General features: G+C 37.7%; 1 protein-coding gene across 1 annotated transcript in view; it reads right to left on the bottom strand.

Moving 5' to 3' along the window:
• Nucleotides 1-771: 771 nt before the first annotated feature.
• Nucleotides 772-21,698, bottom strand: part of PSMD5 (proteasome 26S subunit, non-ATPase 5) — a 22,022-nt gene continuing 1,095 nt past the window's right edge. The window contains exons 2-10 of the mRNA XM_072429346.1: nt 20,836-20,980; nt 19,485-19,598; nt 18,810-18,938; nt 17,717-17,826; nt 16,791-16,933; nt 10,544-10,735; nt 8,932-9,041; nt 1,531-1,671; nt 772-1,221 (exon numbers count right to left, since the gene is read on the bottom strand). Of these exons, the coding sequence (XP_072285447.1) occupies nt 964-1,221; nt 1,531-1,671; nt 8,932-9,041; nt 10,544-10,735; nt 16,791-16,933; nt 17,717-17,826; nt 18,810-18,938; nt 19,485-19,598; nt 20,836-20,980 (1,342 nt within the window). The 3' untranslated portion in view covers nt 772-963. The remainder of the gene's footprint in view (nt 1,222-1,530; nt 1,672-8,931; nt 9,042-10,543; nt 10,736-16,790; nt 16,934-17,716; nt 17,827-18,809; nt 18,939-19,484; nt 19,599-20,835; nt 20,981-21,698) is intronic.

The raw sequence follows: 21,698 nt of genomic DNA, 5'->3' as shown, positions 1-21,698 counted from the left end.
TACAAATTGATACAAAGCGTATTGGCAAATCCACCAAGCAATTGCTGAAAATGAAGAATTGAAGGGTCATGGTTGGCCTATGTTAAGCTCTGATTTATAAAATCCCTTTGAAATTAAGTAGAATGAATTTAAAAAAGACAAATCATTTTAAGGAAACATACACACATCTAGCAAACTGAAGGAGCGGTCCAAAAATTCAGAGATGTCAGAGACTGCTGTGAGGTTAGGCAAAATGTGTAAGTTTTGGGGCAAAACCAGCTCCTGAGACTAGCATTTTCCATAGAACATCATTACATCTATTGATAATTGTGTTAAATACATTATTGAAAAAGCAAGCAGGAAATCTTAAAATAAAGATCTAATGTTTGCCTGTTCAAAAAAGTAATTAAATTGCATGAAGTGCACATACTCTTTTATACCTGCATGTAAAAAACTGGAAAAACAGATGGGAGCGATACGGATATATACAGTATAGAGAGACGAAGATGAAGGGAGAGAGAAAGCAAGAGAGAGCATGTGTGATAGAGAAAAAAAAGAAAAGAAGTCAGAAAAAGTAAAAACAAAAGAGACAGAAAAAGAGAGTCAGAGAAAGTGAGAAGAGAGTGAAAACAAAAGGGAAGGAGAAAGAATGAAAGTAAAAACAAGAGAAAGAACAAAATAGAATAATGAGAGAAAGAGAGGGTGAGAACAAAGAAACAAAGTGAAAGAAAACAGAACAAAAACAAAAGAAAGAGATATCAATTTTCAGACAACAAAAAGACAACACAGCACCACATTCTAAGAAAGCTGTATATTTCTAAGTAAATAGGCTCTAAACACATTAAACTATATGTTTTAGATTTTTTTATATTTTAGGTGCTGTTTTGGTCATGGGAAGTGGGGAAGTGGGTCCATCTTTGCAACACCAATCCAAAACTGGTTTAAGGACGACTCACAGCTGCTGTCCTCCATAACGAGTGTTATCTATTCTGCTCCTTCAACAGCCACAGTAGAAATGGCTTTAACATAGTAGGGTCCTTCCCGTAGATACGCACGCAGTCTCAGATAATGCTGATTACCAAACACTTCTGCTATGGTTTTTGATTTAACCAGTGCTTTGACAAGTTCAAATTTGGCATCCTTTGAATCTTTGTCTGGATCAACTGTTCTATCTACAATGTATTCTATAAATCCAGGGTTTTCAATCATCAGTTTCTGTGCCCATGGCTGGTTAGCAATGGCCTATATAAAACAGAATTACCAAAACAATAAATAAACAAAAAGCATCTTTCAGGGACAACTCAGTAAAATTGTATTTTACTTCACTTTCAAACTAGGTGGCATTGGTCATCAGTACAAATAAAAAGACATTTTTTCAAGCGTGCCCTTTCAAAAAGCTTGTAGAGGTTCTAACTCTTCCACAATCTATCCAAAACTAATAAAACTGACTTCGACTATTAAGGGCATTTACAGCTCAGAAACAGCTAGGACTAATAACTATGGTCAAACTTCTAGAATTTTATTAGTTTAATATGTATTATATAAACTCACCGTGAAAACTTTCAGTGCAGCACAGTGCAGTTCAGGAAAGGGCTGAGTGGCAATGTTGCGGAACAGATCCATTGGCTGATTAGATAGACATGTAAACCAAGTTTCTGACATGGACAGAAGATCTTCAGTGTGGTTTTCTTCCTGCATGAAAAAGTGACAGTCTGTTAGATCATTTACTCTAAAAAAAAAATTTGAATGATGGCTCACAAACACAGCACACATTTACCATAGATAGAAGAAGTGGAGGTCTATGGTATGTCGCTATTAATTCTGTAGTATAACATAAAGGTTGTGCATCTCAGTAAAAGGTAGAAAAGTAGAAAGAAGCTTTTATATTCCTTCTGGGCTCTACCGTCTGTCTACAACGCTGAAGCTGCTGTTATTCCTTTTTAAACAGGCCTAAACAATCACCCTCTCGGTAAAAGTTATCAGATATTATAATATGAATTAGCAGGATTTTTAGGCCAATATCGACAACATATATTATGAAAATAACAAAATGGTATTAATATTTACATTAAAAGGCTCATTTCCAATACATAAAACAACATAAAACCATTATTATACACAATAACCTCTCCTTTCAGAGTGTCCCTGTGAAGGATACATTCTGGGTAAATTTTCTACGTGTTTCGCGGAAATATCTGCTTCCTCAGGAGAGAGGAGAGAGAATCTACAACCATAAAAAAGATTACATTGTTATCATCAATTAAGTTATTATTACATTAACAGAAAGAAAATACATTAAACTAAACATATTATACATCAATACCTGATGCTTGTGTTTTTAGCAACACTCTGTTAGAATCAGTGGTGGGGAACAAACCGGTGGTCATGGCAATCAAGCTAAGTTACCTGCTTTAATCAGGTATCAACATAAATATGATAGCACTTTAAATTATCCATCCCATCATATTTTACATGTTTGATAGTGCCTAATAGCCCAATATTACCCACTTCATAGAGATTCTAAACAATGTTGCAAAACAGTGCTCCAAGCACGATCACCTAACAACTTAAATGTGATGCCGGCCATTTAATTTATAATCGGTTATACAACATGCCCATCTCTTTACATTCATGCCACCATGAGGTTAATACTATCGTGATTAGAATATTTGTTCATTTTTTACCACTTTGTGCACATTCACTGGGGTTAGCAACCCACTTACTTTAAATCACATCTAGTTGTTGTTATAATTCCTTCGTTTTTTTTGCTAGTTCTATTAGTCCTAAGGGAGTAGGTCCATAAATGCCAAAAAATGACAAACTTCAAAAGGACTCAAAGCGATTCTTACTTACAGTTTTAGCTGGAACTTAAAACAAACAATGATACTGTACTGAAATCTCAAAGCTGAGCCACATGTTTACACACCAGCTCCCCTGCATACTGCAGTCGGCGTCTCATGCGTCGATTGTGCTTCCTATGAAGGAAAAATCCTCCGTCATCCGCCCATTACCGGGTCCCGCCCTTCAGCACGTACACACCAATCGTTAGTAACCATATGTGTGTGATTACTCATTACACTCATCCACTTAGGAAAGCAGGCTGTCGGTCTCTGGGCTCAACACCACCTGCAAGTTTATATTGAGTTTTCGGTGCTCCATGACCCTGGAAGTTGTTATTTTTATACAGGTTTTTTTTTTTTAAATTATTGTTTGTGGAGGTAACCACTGTTCAGTGGATTTACTTCCAGACAGGGATTTGACAGTGCCACTATCGGCCATACCCTCAGGGGTTCCCATGTTGTAGGAGATCACCTCCATATGTAAGATTAAATGTTATATCCTATATCTCGAACAGCATGACCTTATCATTCCCTTTTGTTTATTATGGTTTACCCGAATTCATTGATTTCTAGGGCAGGCATGGCTCCATATTTGTAACAAAGAGTGTTGGCAACAAAAAAGCAGAAAAACCAAAAAAAAAAATCAAAAAAGATCAGGTACATAAATATTGCTTTACAAAAAAAAACATAAGCTTTTATAAATTACATCAATTTTCATTACAGTATATATTCATATATAAAACAATTGATTATTTAATCCATGCTATTATGTGACAATTTGATAGCCATTGCAAATATCACTATCTCTTACATGTTTTTAATTTCATTATATCTCAGTAGGTGTATATCGAATTGCAATATAATATTATAATAAATGGATTCTATATTTTCCATGTATATGCAAATATAATTTTTATTGACATGATCATTTTATCAAGTCAGTAACTTTTGCCTAACTGAACGACACCTAATGTCATATACTTACATCATTCGTTATGGCTTATCAATGCCATTGTCATCAATTAGCATAAATAACAAAAAAAAATCAAAGTGATTTTTTCCCTCTTTTCCCCCTCTTTTTTTGTCACATCTAGTACCTTCCGTGTTTGCCCTTACTAATATTAAAAATAAGGTTTGAAACCTAAGATCTCATTCAAGCCTGGATATTGGTTCGCTTTCGGGGAATAAATCCATTTACTTTCCCTTGGGAAAGAATCACCTCCTCTTGGGTCCTGCACAACTTTTTCCAGTGCTAAAAAGCTGACTTCATCGGTATTAAAATTGTGCCGTGTGGAGACTTAATGAGGTAACAAATTTCCCATTTTTAATGGCATTTACATGCTCATGAATACGTTTCCTAAACTCCCTTCTTGTCCTACCCACATAGAAGCAACCACAACTACAAAATGCCAAATATATGATGCCCTTAGTTTTACAATGTACTACATATTATATATGTACTATACATATTATAGCTTAGGAAGCCTATTGGTTGGTACTTCAAATTGATCCCTTATTGTGTAGATCCATGCACACTGTGTACATTCACTACATGGATAGTTTCCACCTTTGTCTCCATTATACTGGCTTTCCTTATTCCTTTGGAAATGACTCCGCACTAATTTATCTCCTAAAGAAGGTAATTTTCTAAACGTTAACTTAGGATAAGTACCTATGTGCTTTTTAGTTTTAGGATCCAAGGTGAGTATAGGCCAAAAATGATATAAATATTCCTCACTATTTGATGTTGAGCTGAAAAAATTCTCAATTCAGTATCATGTCTTTTTTTTGTCTTTGTGAACAGAATTTGTGATCTCCCTTTTCGTTTCACCTTGTTTTATGATTTTTTAAGAGTAGTTTTAGTGTATCATCTTTCCATCAATCTATTCTGCAGATCTCTTGCTGCTATCTCAAAATCCTCCTCCTTTGAGCAATTTCTCATTATTTTTAGATCAGACCCCTGCCAGATGATGAAAACACCATCTATATACCTCTGCCACAACAAGATGTGGCGGAGGTACATACAGAGGGCATCATCTGGCACGAGTTCTCTTTCCCAACCCCCAAGGTACAGGTTGGCGTAGGTCAGGGCACAAGGTGTCCTCATTGCCACCCCCTGTACCTGAAGGTAGGTATTATCATCAAATGTAAATATATTGCGTGTCAGTATATCTTTCAAGAATGTTATTATAAACTCATTTTGCTTTTGCATTGTTTGACTCGTTTCTGCCAACTAATGCAACTAACAAACAGTCAGCTGGTGTTCCAAGAAGTTGAGCTCCAAACAAAGGGACGTAAGTAACTGTCAACTAGTTGACTTGCTCAAAAGGAGATACTGTTAATCCCTGACACAATAGGATGTCCAGAGGTGTTTTTTAGACTTTATGTATTTTTGGTATAGAATAAAAGGTTGGAAGCTTTGAATGTTTTATTATTCAAATAGTTAAAGACCTCGCTGTCAATCGTTCCATCATTATTAGCTTTGGCAATTATCTCATTATTCAGAATAAAATTCTCTGATTTGTAAAGCTGCAATTCTTTTGTACCAAGTGTGGTTATCTAGAATCTTAAGACACATTTGTTTATAATTTTCCACATCTAGCACTACAGAATTGCCACCCTTGTCAGAGGGCATAATAATGATGTCAGAGTTGGATTCTAAGTTTTTAATCACTTTTAATTGTGTTTTCGACAAATTGCTACACCAGAATCCTGAGTAATCACACACAGATGGTTACTAACGATTGGTGTGTATGTGCTGAAGGGCGGGACCTGGTATTTGGCGGATGACGTAGTAGGATTTTTCCTTCATAGGAAGCATAATTGGCGCATGAGATGCCGATTGCAATACAAACAATAATTTAAAAAAAAAAACCTGTATAAAAATAACAACTTCCAGGGTCATGGAGCACCGAAAACTCAATATAAACTTGCAGGTGGTGTTGAGCCCAGAGACCGACAGCCTGCTTTCCTAAGTGGATGAGTGTAATGAGTAATCACACACATATGGTTACTAACGATTGGTGTGTACGTGCTGAAGGGCGGGACCCGGTAATGGGCGGATGACGGAGGATTTTTCCTTCATAGGAAGCACAATCGACGCATGAGACGCCGACTGCAGTATGCAGGGGAGCTGGTGTGTAAACATGTGGCTCAGCTTTGAGATTTCAGTACAGTATCATTGTTTGTTTCAAGTTCCAGCTAAAACTGTAAGTAAGAATTGCTTTGAGTCCTTTTGAAGTTTGTCATTTTTTGGCGTTTATGGACCTATTCCTTTTGTAGGAATAATAGAGATAACATTAAAATTGAAGGAATTATAACAACAACTAGATGTGATTTAAAGTAAGTGGGTTGCTAACCCCAGTGAATGTGCACAAAGTGGTGAAAAATGAACAAATATGGGTCGGTTACTACTTTACCACTGTGGTGGTTCTAATCACGATAGTAGTATAGTAACGATAGTAACCACATGGTGGTATGAATGTAAAGAGATGGGCATGTTGTATAACCAATTATGAATAAATTGGCCGGCTTCACATTTACATTGTTTGGTGATCGTGCTTGGAGCACTGTTTTGCACTTTTGTTTGTAATCTCTATGAAGTGGGTAATAATGGGCTATTAGGCACTATCAAACATGTAAAATCTGATGGGACGGATAATCTAAAGTGCTATCATATTTATGTTGATACCAGATTGATAACAGCTTGATTGCCATGACCACCGGTTTGTTCCCCACCACTGATTCTAAGAGAGAGTGTTGCTAAAAACATAAGCATCAGGTACATTGATATATAATATGTTTAATGTAATTTCTTTCTGTTGATAGAGTAATAACAATTGATGATAACAATGTAATCTTTTTTATGGATGTAGATTCTCTCTCCTCTCTCCTGAGGAAGCGGATATCTCCGCGAAACGCGTAGAGAATTAACCCAGAATGTATCCCTCACAGGGACACTCTGAAAGGAGAGGTTATTGTGTATAATGCTGGTTTTATGTTGTTTTATGTATTGGAAATGAGCCTTTTAATGTAATAATAAAAAAATTTTGTTATTTTCATAAAATATGTTGTCGATATTGGCCAAAAAAATCACGCTACAAAAATTGGTGTTCTTCACCATATGTTCTTCTTTTCTTAGCAGCCAGATGCTGCCAATCAAAACCATTTGAACCATTTTTGACAGCAAATCATCAGCAAATGGGAACACTTCTATGAAAGCAAAAGTTTTGTCAGTTTGCTGGTTTAAAACATTCAAGCGTGTGTTAACATGATGCCAAAAAGAAAGGACAACAGCAATGATCCTAAAGAAGCAATTATTGCTGCCACACCATCAGGAAAGGGTTATAAGGCCATCTCTGATTTTTGTCTAATATTATTATTACACTGTATTTATACAGCACCAACATAATATGCATACATAGTTTACATAGTCCATTGTCACATCACTAACTGTCCTTCAAATAGGCTTACAATCTAATGTCCCTATCATAATCATATGCCTTTAAGAAAATCCAAGGTCAAATTTTTATTGGGGAGAATCCAAAGAACCTAACTGGAATGTGGGAGGAAACCCACACAAACATGGGGAGAACTTGCAAACTCCATGCAGATAGTGTCCTGGCCGAGATTTGAACCCGAGACTTGCAAAAGGCCCTGCAAAAGCACTGCAAAGGCCTGACTGCTAACCACTGGCCCACCCTGGTGCCTTCTACAGTAAGAAGGTTATTTACAAGTGTTTTCATTCATTGAATTAATTATATATAAATATATATATATTATATATATAATAAATATAAATCAATATATAAATATAACTAAATATATTATAATAAATATAAATCAATATATAAATATAACTAAATATATTATAATAAATATAAATCAATATATAAATATAACTAAATATATTATAATAAATATAAATCAATTTATGGTATGCAATACGTCATAGAAAACAGATCTGATTACAGGAATATATAATTAAATGTATATAATATATTACAGCAATCATCAAAACAATAAAATCACGAACAGGTGGAGTGAATAACACTGATTATCTCATTACAGGGGCACCTGTCAAGCGATGGAATAAATTCATTGGCACGTTAACAGGAAGGTCATAAAGATAATGGAGCTGATTTATTAAAGCTCTCCAAGGCTGGAGAGGATTTCTTAAAAGTAATTTGCCAATTGTTAGCATATGTTTTGAATCCTGGACCAGATCCATTCCAGGTTTGCTGGATCACCCAGCTTCACTGATAAAGTGTATCATCTCCAGCCTTGGGGCGCTTTATTAAATCAGGCCAATAGCAAGACTGATAAAATTCATACAGAAAATAACAATAAAATAATAAGTTATTAACCTCCCTAGTGTTAACCCCGAGTGTGACTCGGGGTAGAAAAAAGTTCTAGAAAAGGCGGGAAATTCAAAATCCATTTGTATTGCATTCAATACAAAATAACTGTATTACATGCAATACATTGGATTTAAATGTGTAAAAGCAGTTCATTGCTTTCAAGAACATTTATTTTACAGTATAAATAATAGTATGACTATAATATTTATTCTTTTTTTTAATTTATTAAAAAAAAAAAAAAAAAATATATATTTTTTTATTTATTTACTTTTAAATTTTTACATGATTTTGTGTTTCAAACTTTATTATACTCATACTATTATATTATATTGTAAAATAAATTTTCATGAAAAACAATGTACTGCTTTTAGACATAAAAAAAACGGAAAGAAATTTACTGCTAGGGAGATAAAAAAAAAAAAAAAAAGGTATGCTTTTCTTTTTTCCTAACTGCATGTGTACCTAATTTTCTATTTAAGATTTAACAACTTTTGATGATGAACTTTATGATTAACTATCACTATTTAAATGTTAAACTGAATCAGTTTAAATTACAGTTTCATTGAATAGAATCTTTTACATTCATTAAATAAAGAGGCACCAAAATTGCCAAATTTCTAATTCTAATTGCTCGGTAACCTTAGCATACCTTGGAGGAGCGAATAGGTTTAAATTCCTATATGCAAGAAGAAACCTATAGACCACATCATGGTCTTTTACAGAACACATGTAGTAATAACATTTGTACTCACTGGTAAGAACAGAAGGAAAGTGATGGAGTCTAAACACCGCACTCTCAGCTCTGTGGGGGCATTTTTTGCATGGTGTCCAATACGCTTAAAAACATTATTAAACCTTGGGCCTGAGAAAAATGAGAAAAAGAAATTATCTGGAAAGAATGACATAAAACATACAATTACAGAAGGTAAAAGTTGCAACAGCAGTCGGGATGATTATTATGATTAGACTCCTTAAGGTTATAAATTGATCTTCCTTGTGAAAATAAATACCACGTCTAAATGAACTTCTTCAGCATGCCCTTCCAAAAACATGGACATTAATATAAAGATGCCCTGGGTCTTCTATAAATTGCTTCATCAAGGCTGAAAGCACATAGATATTTAAAATGTCTTTGTATGCTGTAGCAATAACAGTACCCTTCATTGGAAACACAATATTTTGGAGGATTGTTCATGTCCACCCAGTTTTGGCCATATAATGTACATAAAGCAATGCCCAACAAATCAATTTACACACACGCTCATTGTATGCATCACTGGAAAGAAAGTATAGTGTCTATATTTTAATTTTTGTTGGGGAAATCAAGGACAACTGTAGCCAAACTGCTCAATAACTAAACTTGAATAAAGAGTGTATCTAGAAAACGCTACATCCCAGTTTAATTAAATATACTAAAACAAAACAAAAGTTGGGACTAGGACAATATATGACAGTCTCAAGATCTAGTAAAAAAGATTTTTTATTAATGATATATTTTAAAAAGAATGGGTATACAATGGGTAGACCATGGGATAATGTGATTGACCACTTGCTTCCAATAGGAGGGGAAGCATTGTATGCATTCCCCACAATGGAGACATAGGGAGTTCATCAGACTCTGTGGTCCACTTCTTTAGGAGAAAGAAGAGGATAGTGAGAATGCTTGCCACACATGAATAGTTGAATATAACAGGAAAAGCAAGAGACCCTCACATGGAATCAGCCAATCCTGAAAATTTGGAATCAAAACCTGTAGGAGATGAGACATGGTAAACAGGTGGGATACCCCACATTCCTGAACTTCAGCGAAGGTTACTACTTTCCACCATAATTGCTGCCTAACTGAACTAAGTCTAAGGGAAGGAGGAAGCAATGCTGGCCACTGTTCTTTCCTCATGTGAAAACAACACAGAGGTTCGACCATTATTCTAACTGTCACTGTCTACCTCCTGAAGAACATCAGAGAAACACGTCTCCATTGTAGGGGGAAGTGGAAGGTTTAACTAAGTAGCACACATAAAGATAATACATTACAGTTCTAATCTTATATTGGTTGTTCACTGAGGCAGAGAATTCATATTCAAATATTCTGTAACTGGCATCAAAAATAAAATTTAGGCAAGCATTTAAAAAGATACAAAGTACATACTTGCTCAAAAAACACATTTTTCTGGTTCAACAGAACATAGCCTGTTAGTTTATTGTTCATTTAACCTGTCTTTTTGTAGAACCTGTTTCCCTTCTACGGTGGATCCCAGAATTCCCAGTGTGTCAACAGGCCCTCTGATCATGGTGGTCCCATGACCCTCTGCCATGTCAAAGACTTTCTGCAGGAATGCCGGGTAATGTTCACAGATCACAAACCTGTCTTTTGTAGAACCTGTTTCCCTTCCACGGTAGATCCCAGAATTCCCAGTGTGTCAACAGCCACTCCGATCATGGTGGTCTCATAACCCTCTGCCATGTCAAAGACTTTCTGCAGGAATGCAGGGTAATGTTCACAGATTTGCTGTGGACTGTCCATAACAGCCAAATTGCCAAAGAATTTCACAAGGCCTGAGTAAGATAATGCAGATTTGGTGGTTAGTAAAAAAAAAATTTATTTTAAAGACTATTTGCTAGGACTAGACCTTTCAAGTCTTCTGTGGAGAAACAGCACCCTATATAAAAAATATAAACTGACAGCACTACTCATTACTTCAGCTTCCCAAGTCATTTACCTAACCCTAGCCTGATCACTGGACAATGAGTTAGTAAATTACCTAATTGGTTACATCCTCCAAATATAACTTGTCCCTCCCTGTGCCTGCATTGTGGTAGGATAAATGTTAAGATAAAATAAAAGAGATGCTGATTGGCTTACAGAGCTTAAACGGCCATGTTTCAGTGATAAAAGCTATATTTTAAAATGCATTGGCAAATTTCAAATAAACAAGTAACCATTCCGTGCCCAAGATTCTTTACTGCTGAAAGTTTTGCTTCAAGGGTGATGAGGTCTCATGCACAGTGGTAATTTTACAGTCATTAATGCATATGAGCAGTATAGGAGATGAATACATATGAAATCACACTTTTTAATGTATATTTTTTTTAAAGAGACACACAGTATTTTATTACAGTAGTTTACATTGTTAAGCTTATTCTTACCGCCTGTTGCTTATTGGCAACAGGCGGTAAGTGCTGGAGATCTAGGATTGGTAACAGGCGGTAAGTGCTGGAGATCTAGGATTGGTAACAGGCGGTAAGTGCTGGAGATCTAGGATTGGTAACAGGCGGTAAGTGCTGGGCTTTTTCAGAGCGAGAAGTTTTTTAAGCAGCAGTGGTTCCTGGCATGAGGAATGGACAAATATAACCTTACTGCCGGTGTGAATTCAGCCGTAGTTCAGATGTGCTCCTGTGTCTATATTTAGGTAAAGTGAACTTTTGTGAAAACGTTTTTTTTTCACTTGGTTCTTTTACAAAACTAGTCCAGCAGGCCCATGCTGGCCCAGCTTCCACCTTTTCTCTGATGCTCATTTGTACGTCCAGTGCTGCCTTGCACTGCTCATGCATTGGACTGAACACTTTTTTTTTCTTTTACATTATAAGAAATCCTCTGAAGGTGCATGCACACAAGGAGCAATGCAGAGCCTCTTGGGATATGCGACACAAATATCCCAGGAGGCTGCGGATTTCCCCTTCGGTCTTTACTGAAATGGAAGTGAAGACTGAAGAGGAGAGGTCCTCTCCACAAAACTGAAAAACAAAAAACGCACATTTTTCCATTACATAACAGAGAAAGTCACTCTTTAATAAAATGGTAAAAATGTGGCGATGCTTTAATAGCATCATGCATGTGATATCAGATGGGGACAAGACAGCCAGTGACCCCCTCTCATCACTGTCAATATTCTATATAAAAACACTGTCTGTGACGTTTATCCGCAGTGTGTAATGTCATCGGCAGTGTGATCGCTATGTGAGTGTAAAAGCGGCTTGTCATATTCTGCAACGTAACAACTCGCTGTGTTCAAACCTTAATATATCCTAAACCGTTGGTTGTATTACCTTGATATTTTTAGGTACACGTAGAGGCATAGGAAACAAACTGTAGGTGCAACTGGGGGACACTTGTGGCTAAACATTTAAAATGTTATTACTATGGCACTATGAGAACATACCGTATTTTTCGCCGTATAAGACGCTCCGGAATATAAGACGCACCCAATTTTAAAGGAGGAAAATCTAGAAAAAAAGTTTCTGAAAGATTATTCCCCTTCTGATCACTCATGTGCCATTCATACCGGTATTCCCCTTCTGATCACTCATGTGCCATTCATACCGGTATTCCCCTTCTGATCACTCATGTGCCATTCAAATTCCCTTTCTGATCACTCTGTACCTTTCAAATTCCCTTTCTGATCACTCTGTCATTCAAACTCCCCTTCTGATCACTCTGTGTCATTCAAATTCCCCTTCTGATCACTCTGTGCTTTTTTTCTATTGTACGGCAGTTAGGACAGGGAACAGCAGGTGGCGCTGTGCCAGCTTCTTTCGCTGTGCTTTACAGACAGGAGAAAACACGATGCTGGCAGAGGAGAGAAGAGAGACACGCTGCAGCCAGACACACGCAGGATCGGGTATCGGGTGAGTATAATATTTTAATTATTTTTTTTAACACATTTGTCGTATAGGACGCACTAACTTTTCCTCCTAAGTTTTGGGGAAGAAAAAGTGCGTCTTATATGGCAAAAAATACGGTAAATCTCTACCTAGTAAGATGTGCTGCCTGCTCTGTTACACATATCTGTCTGCATATTACCTCAATCCCCAATTTCTCTAGAATTAAGAGGTGCAGGGAAACAGAAATATAGGTGGAAGTGGGAGACACGTGTGGCGATCACCTTTCATCACCATGGCATCATTACAACATAAAAAAAACAGTCCATCAAAATGCACTTCCTTGTTACACATGGCTGTAACCTTCCAACACTTCAAACTCAATAAAGTTTAGTGGGCCGAGTTAATTTTCCAATGATGCCATAGTGATGAAGTTTTAGGGGATGTTAGTCACAGATGTTCCCCACTTGTACCTAAATTTTTGGTTTCTTATGTCTCCACATGAATTGAAGTTCAGAATGTTAGATAAGTGGACAGGAATGTGTAACAGGGCAGGGAAGCTCATTTTATTGGGCAGAGTGTTTTATGTTCTAATGATCCTGTAGTAATGAGATTGTAAGGGGAGAATGTGCCTGCCACTTGCACCTATATTTTCAGTTTTGTACCCCCTACCCCCAGAGAAATTGGTGTACAAAGAAGAGAAGCAGACAGTAGTCTCATAGGTATAGATTTGTGACAGGTAGGTATATATTAAGGGGCCCCTCCCCAATGTTCCTTGCTATGTTTGTGGCTCTGGGGTCCCCTATTTGCACTTGGGGTCCCCACTTTCAATTTAGGACTCCTAGTTGTACTTTCCCCTGAAACAGCAACCCCAAACTTCACAATCCATTTGTGACCCCCATATCTTGAAATTCTTTGAACCTGGGGGGCTGCAATTGTAGTACCTAGTATCTATGAGGGTCCCCTGTCCACCCTGAAGATTACAGGTCATTGTGACATACATATTAGGAGATATGGAGGTTTGTATACAGAGCTGTGAGGATGCAGAATGACATGCGCACTTTATACACACTGGATACATTTCATTTTTTTTTAAACAGTAATCCGAGCTCTGTGCTATGAGATGGGGGCGGGGCTGCCTGTGTCTCTTTCACATGTAGGCTGAGCTGCGTGCTCACCTCTCAGCAGCAGCAATCCTCTGAACCAGGGGTCTGCAACCTGCGGCTCCGGAGCCGCATGCGGCTCTTCAGCCTCCTTGTTGTGGCTCCCTTCGGCTGCCGCGGGGAGATCTCTGATGGGGGATCCCCTTCCTCCCAAGACACTGCGGAGGAGGGGGATTCCCTATCCGGTGTTCTAATGAAAAAAATCTACCAGTGAAATAAATCTACCACGGGGCGTGTACAAATGGGTGTGTACAATGACATCCCCCTTCTTTGAACCCCAATTCCTCTGGAATAGGGAGATGTACAAAACCAAAAATGTAGGTGCAAGTGGGGGACACCTGTGACTAACACCACCTACAATTGAATCGCTAAGGCATCGTCAGAAAATAAAGAACTTTGCCCATCAAAATAATCTACCCTGTTACACATTGCTGGAGGCTTCTAGCACCTGAACCCCAATTACTCAAGATTGGGGGGTACAGGTGAACAAAATTAAAGCTGCAAATGAGGGACACCTGTGGCTAACACCCCTTAAAATTTCATCGCTAAGGCATCGTCAGAATATAAAGAACTCTGCTCATCAAAAAAATCTACCGTTACGTTAGAAGCCTCCAGGTTTTAACGTAACAGGATGATAGGTTAGAAGCTGGAGGCTTCTAGGGGTATAGTTCAGTGTTTAATTTATTTCAAAGTAGGCCTACACATGCACACGTGTTGTAACATTAAAATTAGGTAAAATTAAAAAAATATTAAAACTTTTAAAAGTTTATAAACTGTGTTATGTTTTGCGGCTCCAGACTATTTTTCTTTAATGGAAGAGGAGGCAAAATGGCTCTTTTGATAGTAAAGGTTGCTGACCCCTGCTCTGAACGGATGACACACAGCAGCCTGAGATCCGTGCATCCGAGGATGAGAGCTGCGGAGAGCTGGGCGGGGTATTCAAATCAGCTGGGCGGTGCAACCGGCTAAAAACCTCTGGGGAGAACTATGATATAGTATCCATTCGCTTTGTTGTTTGCACATCAACAGCCAACATAATAAACCCTAGGAAAACACTTTAAATAAACGGACTTTAGGTCATACAGTCATGAGAATAATTACGTGCACCCCCTTTCTCTTGTGAGGCTTTAGAATGACCTATAGATACAGCTTGATTGTTAAAGTGTAAGTAAACCCAAAACAAAAAAAAATTTACTCTTACCTTCAATCCGGCATATCAGTCTATCTGTTGGGAGGTTTCTTCCATCAGGTCCCGCATAGTCCTGGTATCAGGTCAATCAGGTCCCGCATCGCCCGGGCAGAGAGAGAGCCGGGAGCTGACATCTACTCCTTTGGTTCTTTTTCCTGCGTCACCTGATCTCGGACTATGGAGGCGCGAGTTCGGGCAATGTAGACTGGGGGAAAAAATTGCTGATCTCACTGCGCATTCATGAGATCTGCATTTTTTTTCTATTGATGAAAGGCTCCTTCTGCGAATGCCCAAGATGCTCAAGCATGCGCAAAAGGAGCAGCCAAGAGCCTTTCCGGGTTGCGTGACGTAGGTATCCAGGGAGGCTCTGCGCTGCCATTCATTCCTAACCGCCTTTTAAAAAAAAGGGTGTTGCATTTAAAAAAAAAACACAAACAAAATTTTTACTTTAAATTAAAGGGTTGTCTACCCTTTTATAGAAAGTAAAATATCTGAGTTTAGGTAGGCTTTATTAAATGTGGATATTTAAGGGACTGCATAAAAGATTTTCTTTTAAAACCACACCAAATGGGTTTATCTACTTCAGATACCTGTATTAAATGCAATTCTCTTAGAGTTTAGAGTTATCCCATACTCGGCTGAATGGGCGATGTTAGGTATTATCATAAACAACAGTCTTTGCTAGTCCACTAGCTGATTACCTGGCGTTGCCCAGGTATTTATTTATTGCAATCTTATATTATAGTCCAAAAAAGTATGTAAAAATATAAGCAAAAGGCACACTGTGCTGAGCAATACATACACACATACATACATAGATGCAAATATACCTCTGACATATACCACAGCGCTGTACAAAGATCAGCGTTGCACTCACATGAGTCTCATATGTGTAGCAAGTTTCCTAGCAATCACATACACACATCCATATATATATAACACATACATACATCCAAATATAGCTCTGACATTAGCACAGCGCTGTACAAAGATCAGCGGTGCACTCACATGAGTCTGAGTCATATGTCTAGCAGTTTAATGATGCGTTTTCTAGTGATGGTGGAACATAGCAAGCTTGGGTGAAATGTCTCCATGCGTTTCATCCAAATATAGCTCTGATATATAGCACAGCTCAGTACAAAGATGACAGGTGCACTCACATGAGTTTCAGTCATATGTATGGCACGTTTAGTTGAAATGTCTCCGTGCGTTTTCGAGTGATGGTGGAACATACACACATACAATTTTTTATATATATATAGAGATAAAATCCCCACCACGAACCAGCAACTTAAGAAATGTTTCGAACACACCACATAGTACCTCTACAGTTATGAGAAGAGATCCCCCAAAAAACTTATAATCTGAGGCTGATACCCTTTTTCTGCACTCATGTGTCTCCCCTTTATTATTATTCCTCTTTTCAAGCACTATAGGTCATCTCCCCAGTGCCACCACCAAGCACAATCCTTTTATTGCCCATTTAGCGTTGTAATGAATAGACAATAACTTGTTACTGTATTTTTAGTTTTGAGGACTTATCCAGGTTTGTCTTTTAAAATCCCACCAAATGCCTCATTATACAGTTTTTTTCATGCATTTTTTATATTTTATTTTAAACCACAATAAATAAAACTTCACAAAAAATGTAAATATTTACCTGGCAAATAAAGCCCGGAAAATGGGTCAGAATCAGCCCCCAGAATCATGTTGGATATTTTGTCGATGATTCCTTGCCTTGCCAAGTACTGACGTCCATGAAGTGTGGAAGCAAGAGATGTGACCATCTCTGTGCAGGTCACTCTGCAGAATACACAGGAAATATATTCTACACTGTCATTGCACATTCTAGAAAAGCTCCATACTGATAACAGAAAGTTTCATATCAAAGTTAAACATACCCAGCTTTCAAAGTCTAGCAAAGTGTTAGGAGATGAGAGGAGTTAGAAAGAGATGTGCTTATCTTCGGAGATCTGGTTCTGTGCTTGTCATAAACAAGCTTTTTATAGTGCAGAGTAATGGCTGCTAACCCACCTAAATTTAGAGGCACGTGCAGTGCCCACAGGTTCCACCCCAGAGTGTGGCTCTGCAACCACAGCTTTACCTCTTCACTGAAGTAGTAATACCACCCACCTTTTCTAGTGCTGATGGTTATAAACTGTTTCTGCAGCTATGCATAGCGGTTTTAATCAGATTGCTATAGCCTGTTTTATCCACTTTGTCATAGGCTTTATGGGCAAGTGGCCAATGACTGGATATATGTGGGCTGAAGGATCAGTTCCTAGAAAATTTACAAAATGGCATTTCATTGACACTTTGATAGACATCAAAGACTGCAAAGAGTTAATATATTTGGACATGAATTTGTAGTAATCAATTTGATAATATAAACACACGCAGAAAAAACAGGAGCTGTGTGACAAGTGCTGAATTTGTGAAGAAGGTTTTCACCCTTTTAAAATGAGGCACTCCTTTTCATTCCTGAAAAAGGCCTAAAGGCCTAAATGAAACTGACAGGCCAGAAAGTTCTTGAGCAGATGACTACAGAATAAAGCAATAGCATTGTTTCAGGCATTTTAAACTTACCTGACCAGCACATCATCCCCTGTGAGCTCATCCAGCATCTGTGATAAGATCCCGCTGTTTGCACAAAAGTTTAGAGTCTCTGCTGATACATATGAGATCTCCACTAATAACTGACACAAAGACAGGAAAATAAGTACATGAAACATGTTCATACAAAAGTTATTGTTCCCTCTATTACCCTCCTGTACTGATGAAAAACATCACATCTAATTTTTAGGAGTTTTAGTAATTAAATTGCTATCCTAATCAAAGGAAAAGAGTGGCAGCAGCAGCTTGTTCCAAAACGCAATAGAAGTTCAGGGCTATTATACAAACCTTGATTTCATACAGAAACACTGTTAAGTGATGCAACCCAGGACAGAGGATCAATACAAGGTGTGCAAGGTGAAAGCACCAAAAACCTTAGATTAAAACTATCGAGAAGACAGCAAATAAATGAAAAATCTTAAGCTATGTGTAATAGCTTGCTATAGATGAACTTTAATATATACATGTATATACTGTGAGAGTATCCCTAAAAATGTCAGAAATATTGTTGGGTGGCAGGTAGGTGGCCCCTCTAATTAGGTGTTACCTGTATTATTGGCTCCAGGGAAAAGAGAGTGGTAATTTGTGTATGGGTTTTTAGGGAAGAAAAACAGGCTTTTTAGGGCCCTGGAGGAGGCCAAGAAAAATAAAGGGTGGGTTCTTTTGCCAATCCTGACTGGGATATATTCACCTGCACTCAGGTGCAATGAGAGAAGTGATCAGTCAGAGGCTGGGGAGAAAGAGATCACTTGATTCCCAGTGTTAAGAGGGAATAGAGCTCTGCCAGATACAACCTAGGAGTTCATGTGAGTGAAAAATGTTGCTTTGTTTTCCTTAAAGGATTGCCATATATTCTTTTTCCTGGAAATTGCTGTACTTTTGTGGTAGTCAGAGAGGGACCACCAAAAGTGGGTGTATTTAGTTGCTGAGACGAGGTATTTGTTTTGCGAATACACAGTCAGGCAGGAGCCTGTTTTCAACTGCATTATCCTCTGTTGCCTGTTCACTGCTTAACTCTGACCCCGTTGCTACAGGCGATTCCACAATACCTATTATCTGCTCTTACCTCATATACTCTATATCGCACCACGTCACTGATGGCCAACACAGCTTTTAGACTGGCTAACAAGTTGCTTCCAAAGAGCACATCAAGACCAGCTGTAGTACGAGCGATTTTAGAAAGGGACTTAATAGCCTAAAAAAACAAAAACACAAAAGCAAAAACAGATAAAGCAGACAAATCATTTAATATTATATATATATATATATATATATATATATATATATATATAGTTTACTGATACAAGATGATTACATTATTATATCTATTTTATTTAAAAAAAAAAGAATAGCCTATGAATAGTCTCTAGGATGTGCACACTTTAGCATTTTCTTTTAAACAGACAGCAGTAATTTTAGTAAGAAATGGTTTTCAAAGTTTATAGAAAATCCTGGCCTGTTTATGGCATTTCAGGACTGGCCTATGCCATGAAACCAATTTAACCAGATGTTTTTGTCTCCTTCCACTATCAGCTGCTGATCTGAGGAAACTTGCTGAAAGTGTAAAGGGGCTTGTACAGTTCAGTAAATTCTAATGGCCTGAAAATATGTGAGATGTGATGAATCACATGTGAAGGTGTCAACTTCATTGCTGACATTTACAGAGTTTAGGCAGGCAAGAGAAGACAGTTGCATTGTGCAGGGCTATACTGTTTTTTTTTTTTCCTCTGGCATCACTGACCTCTTTGGCCACAGAAATCTTATCACCACCGATACACAAGATGATTTGTTTCAGAAGCTCCAGATTGTTGAGGATCTCTGTTACAGCCTCTGAACACTCCACAATTCTCCCGACCTGCAAGAGGCAAACTGTATAAATACCAGAGAAAATAAATATATAAATACTGCAACTATATGACAACCTGTATTTCATATATCTATAACACCATACCAGAGTTCTCTTCAAACTGTTTTAGCTGGGCATATCACCTGGCTGTCAGACGCTCTTTTTTTTAGGAGCCATGTGCTTGTGTGGGGGAGCTGGCTGTCAACTGTGGGCAGTAGAAGACAACAAGTAGGAGGTGATGGGTAAAGTTAGTGGCTATGGGGGGATGAAAGAGGACAGTGGTGGCTTAATAGACAAATATAAACTTAAAGTAAAGAAAGCAAGAACGGAGGACAGGAATAATAGAGAAGAGCACTGTGCAGAGGCAAGGACAGCGGCCATATACAAGAAACAGACTGTACTACCACTCTGCTCCCGACCACCTTCTTACACATATAGAAATAGGGCCAGGGGGACCTTTAATTGCTGCTAGTCATGCCATCAAAGAGATTTAAAAGTGCAAAAAAAAAGGAACCTGATTGATGGCATGTGTGTTAGTTTTTCTGTTGGACTGTAAAAAATTTCTGAGATCCACATTCTGTACATTATATACACCTAACCCCTGCACCCTATGGGTCACACAAGACCTTTTTGGAACTCTGCGGAAAGCATTTCAATGCCCAATGATTATTCCATGCTATGAGCAAACTCTATTTATCCATTTAAATAATCAAAATAAAATAAGTATTTGTTAGCAACCCTAGAGCTGATAAAAGGGGTCCTCAGATCATGGAAGCACATCGACTATTTTGGAGCCTTCAACAAAATGCAAAAGGTATAAAGAATTCTGTTATATAGATCATTTCTTTTGGCACAGGCAATGCCCCATCGTGATACAGTGGGGCACTTGCATTCCTTTTTTAACCCTATGTATATACATGTGGGTAGCTATGATAACCGAATTATTGTATATCATGCTGCTGAAACTTTGATTTTTTTACAGTACCCCAGCCTGATTGATATACTTTGTTTTTAATCAAATAAAGTCCTAATTGTGTAACAGATTACTAATGAATCATATGGCTCATGGCAATGGCAAGTCAATCATCTGTAAAAACTACCCCTTAAAAGCTAATAAATGTGTGAAGTGATGTGATGTTTAATACCAGGACTGAATAATACAAACTCAGACAGAACGTTGATACTCAGGAAGACCATCATTAATAATATTTGCAGCTTCACTACAGATCCTGTAACAAACTTGTACCTGTGATATTGCCAGCAACTTTACTGAGTCATCTGGATGGTAAAGTCCTCTTTGGAGGTCCTCTTTATAGCTTTGAGCAATGTGAATTGGTTCCAAGGCCTGGAGGAATCTCTCTAATATGGCAACACACAGATCCACTTGTTCTCTGTAAACAGAACACATTATATAAATAAATATAAACAATGGCTTACATAGGACAATGCATTGAATTAATCACTGCAACAACTCTCACAGCAAATAAGGTAATCTCTTACAAACCACAAGTTCATTTTTGTACCTTTATAGTATAAGGTCAGCATTTATTTTTAGGTAAGAGTAAAAGTTAGCAGGCCGTTACAACTATATGTAGTTTCTGAGAAAGTTATCATTGCTAAAACATTTTACCAGACAAGAAGTACAGAAACTTTCCAACAGCAACCACAGAATAATACAGGTCACTTGTAATTGGTTCCTAGCATTTGGGGGGGGGGCTATATTTTTCATTGATAATGCATGTTAAATGTCGTCTGTCATGGACCCACAGTGTCTGGGTATTTGTCATCTGATAAACTATGGATTCTTAGTCGTAGATACAATTTGTGGTTTGTCACGGCTGGATAGGTGTGTGTGTGTGTATATATATATATATATCTGTCATCCTACTTAGTGGATATAATACATAATCTGTCCTGGCTTCAAAATGTCAGGATATGGAGAAGTTCTACGTCACCTGTCATGGCTGCTCAGTAGTATATTATAGGATATGGGTAAGGCATATATGTCACCTGCAATGGCTTTTTGGAGGTAATTTGAACATATCACCTGTCACACCTCTATAGTGGTGGGGTAAATATATAACTTGCCATGGTGTATTTGTCACCTGT

Source organism: Pyxicephalus adspersus, chromosome Z (genome assembly GCF_032062135.1).
Source record: "Pyxicephalus adspersus chromosome Z, UCB_Pads_2.0, whole genome shotgun sequence".
NCBI lineage: Eukaryota > Metazoa > Chordata > Amphibia > Anura > Pyxicephalidae > Pyxicephalus > Pyxicephalus adspersus.
Note: the sequence above shows the minus strand (reverse complement) of the source record. Positions and strands in the feature narration are given on the sequence as shown.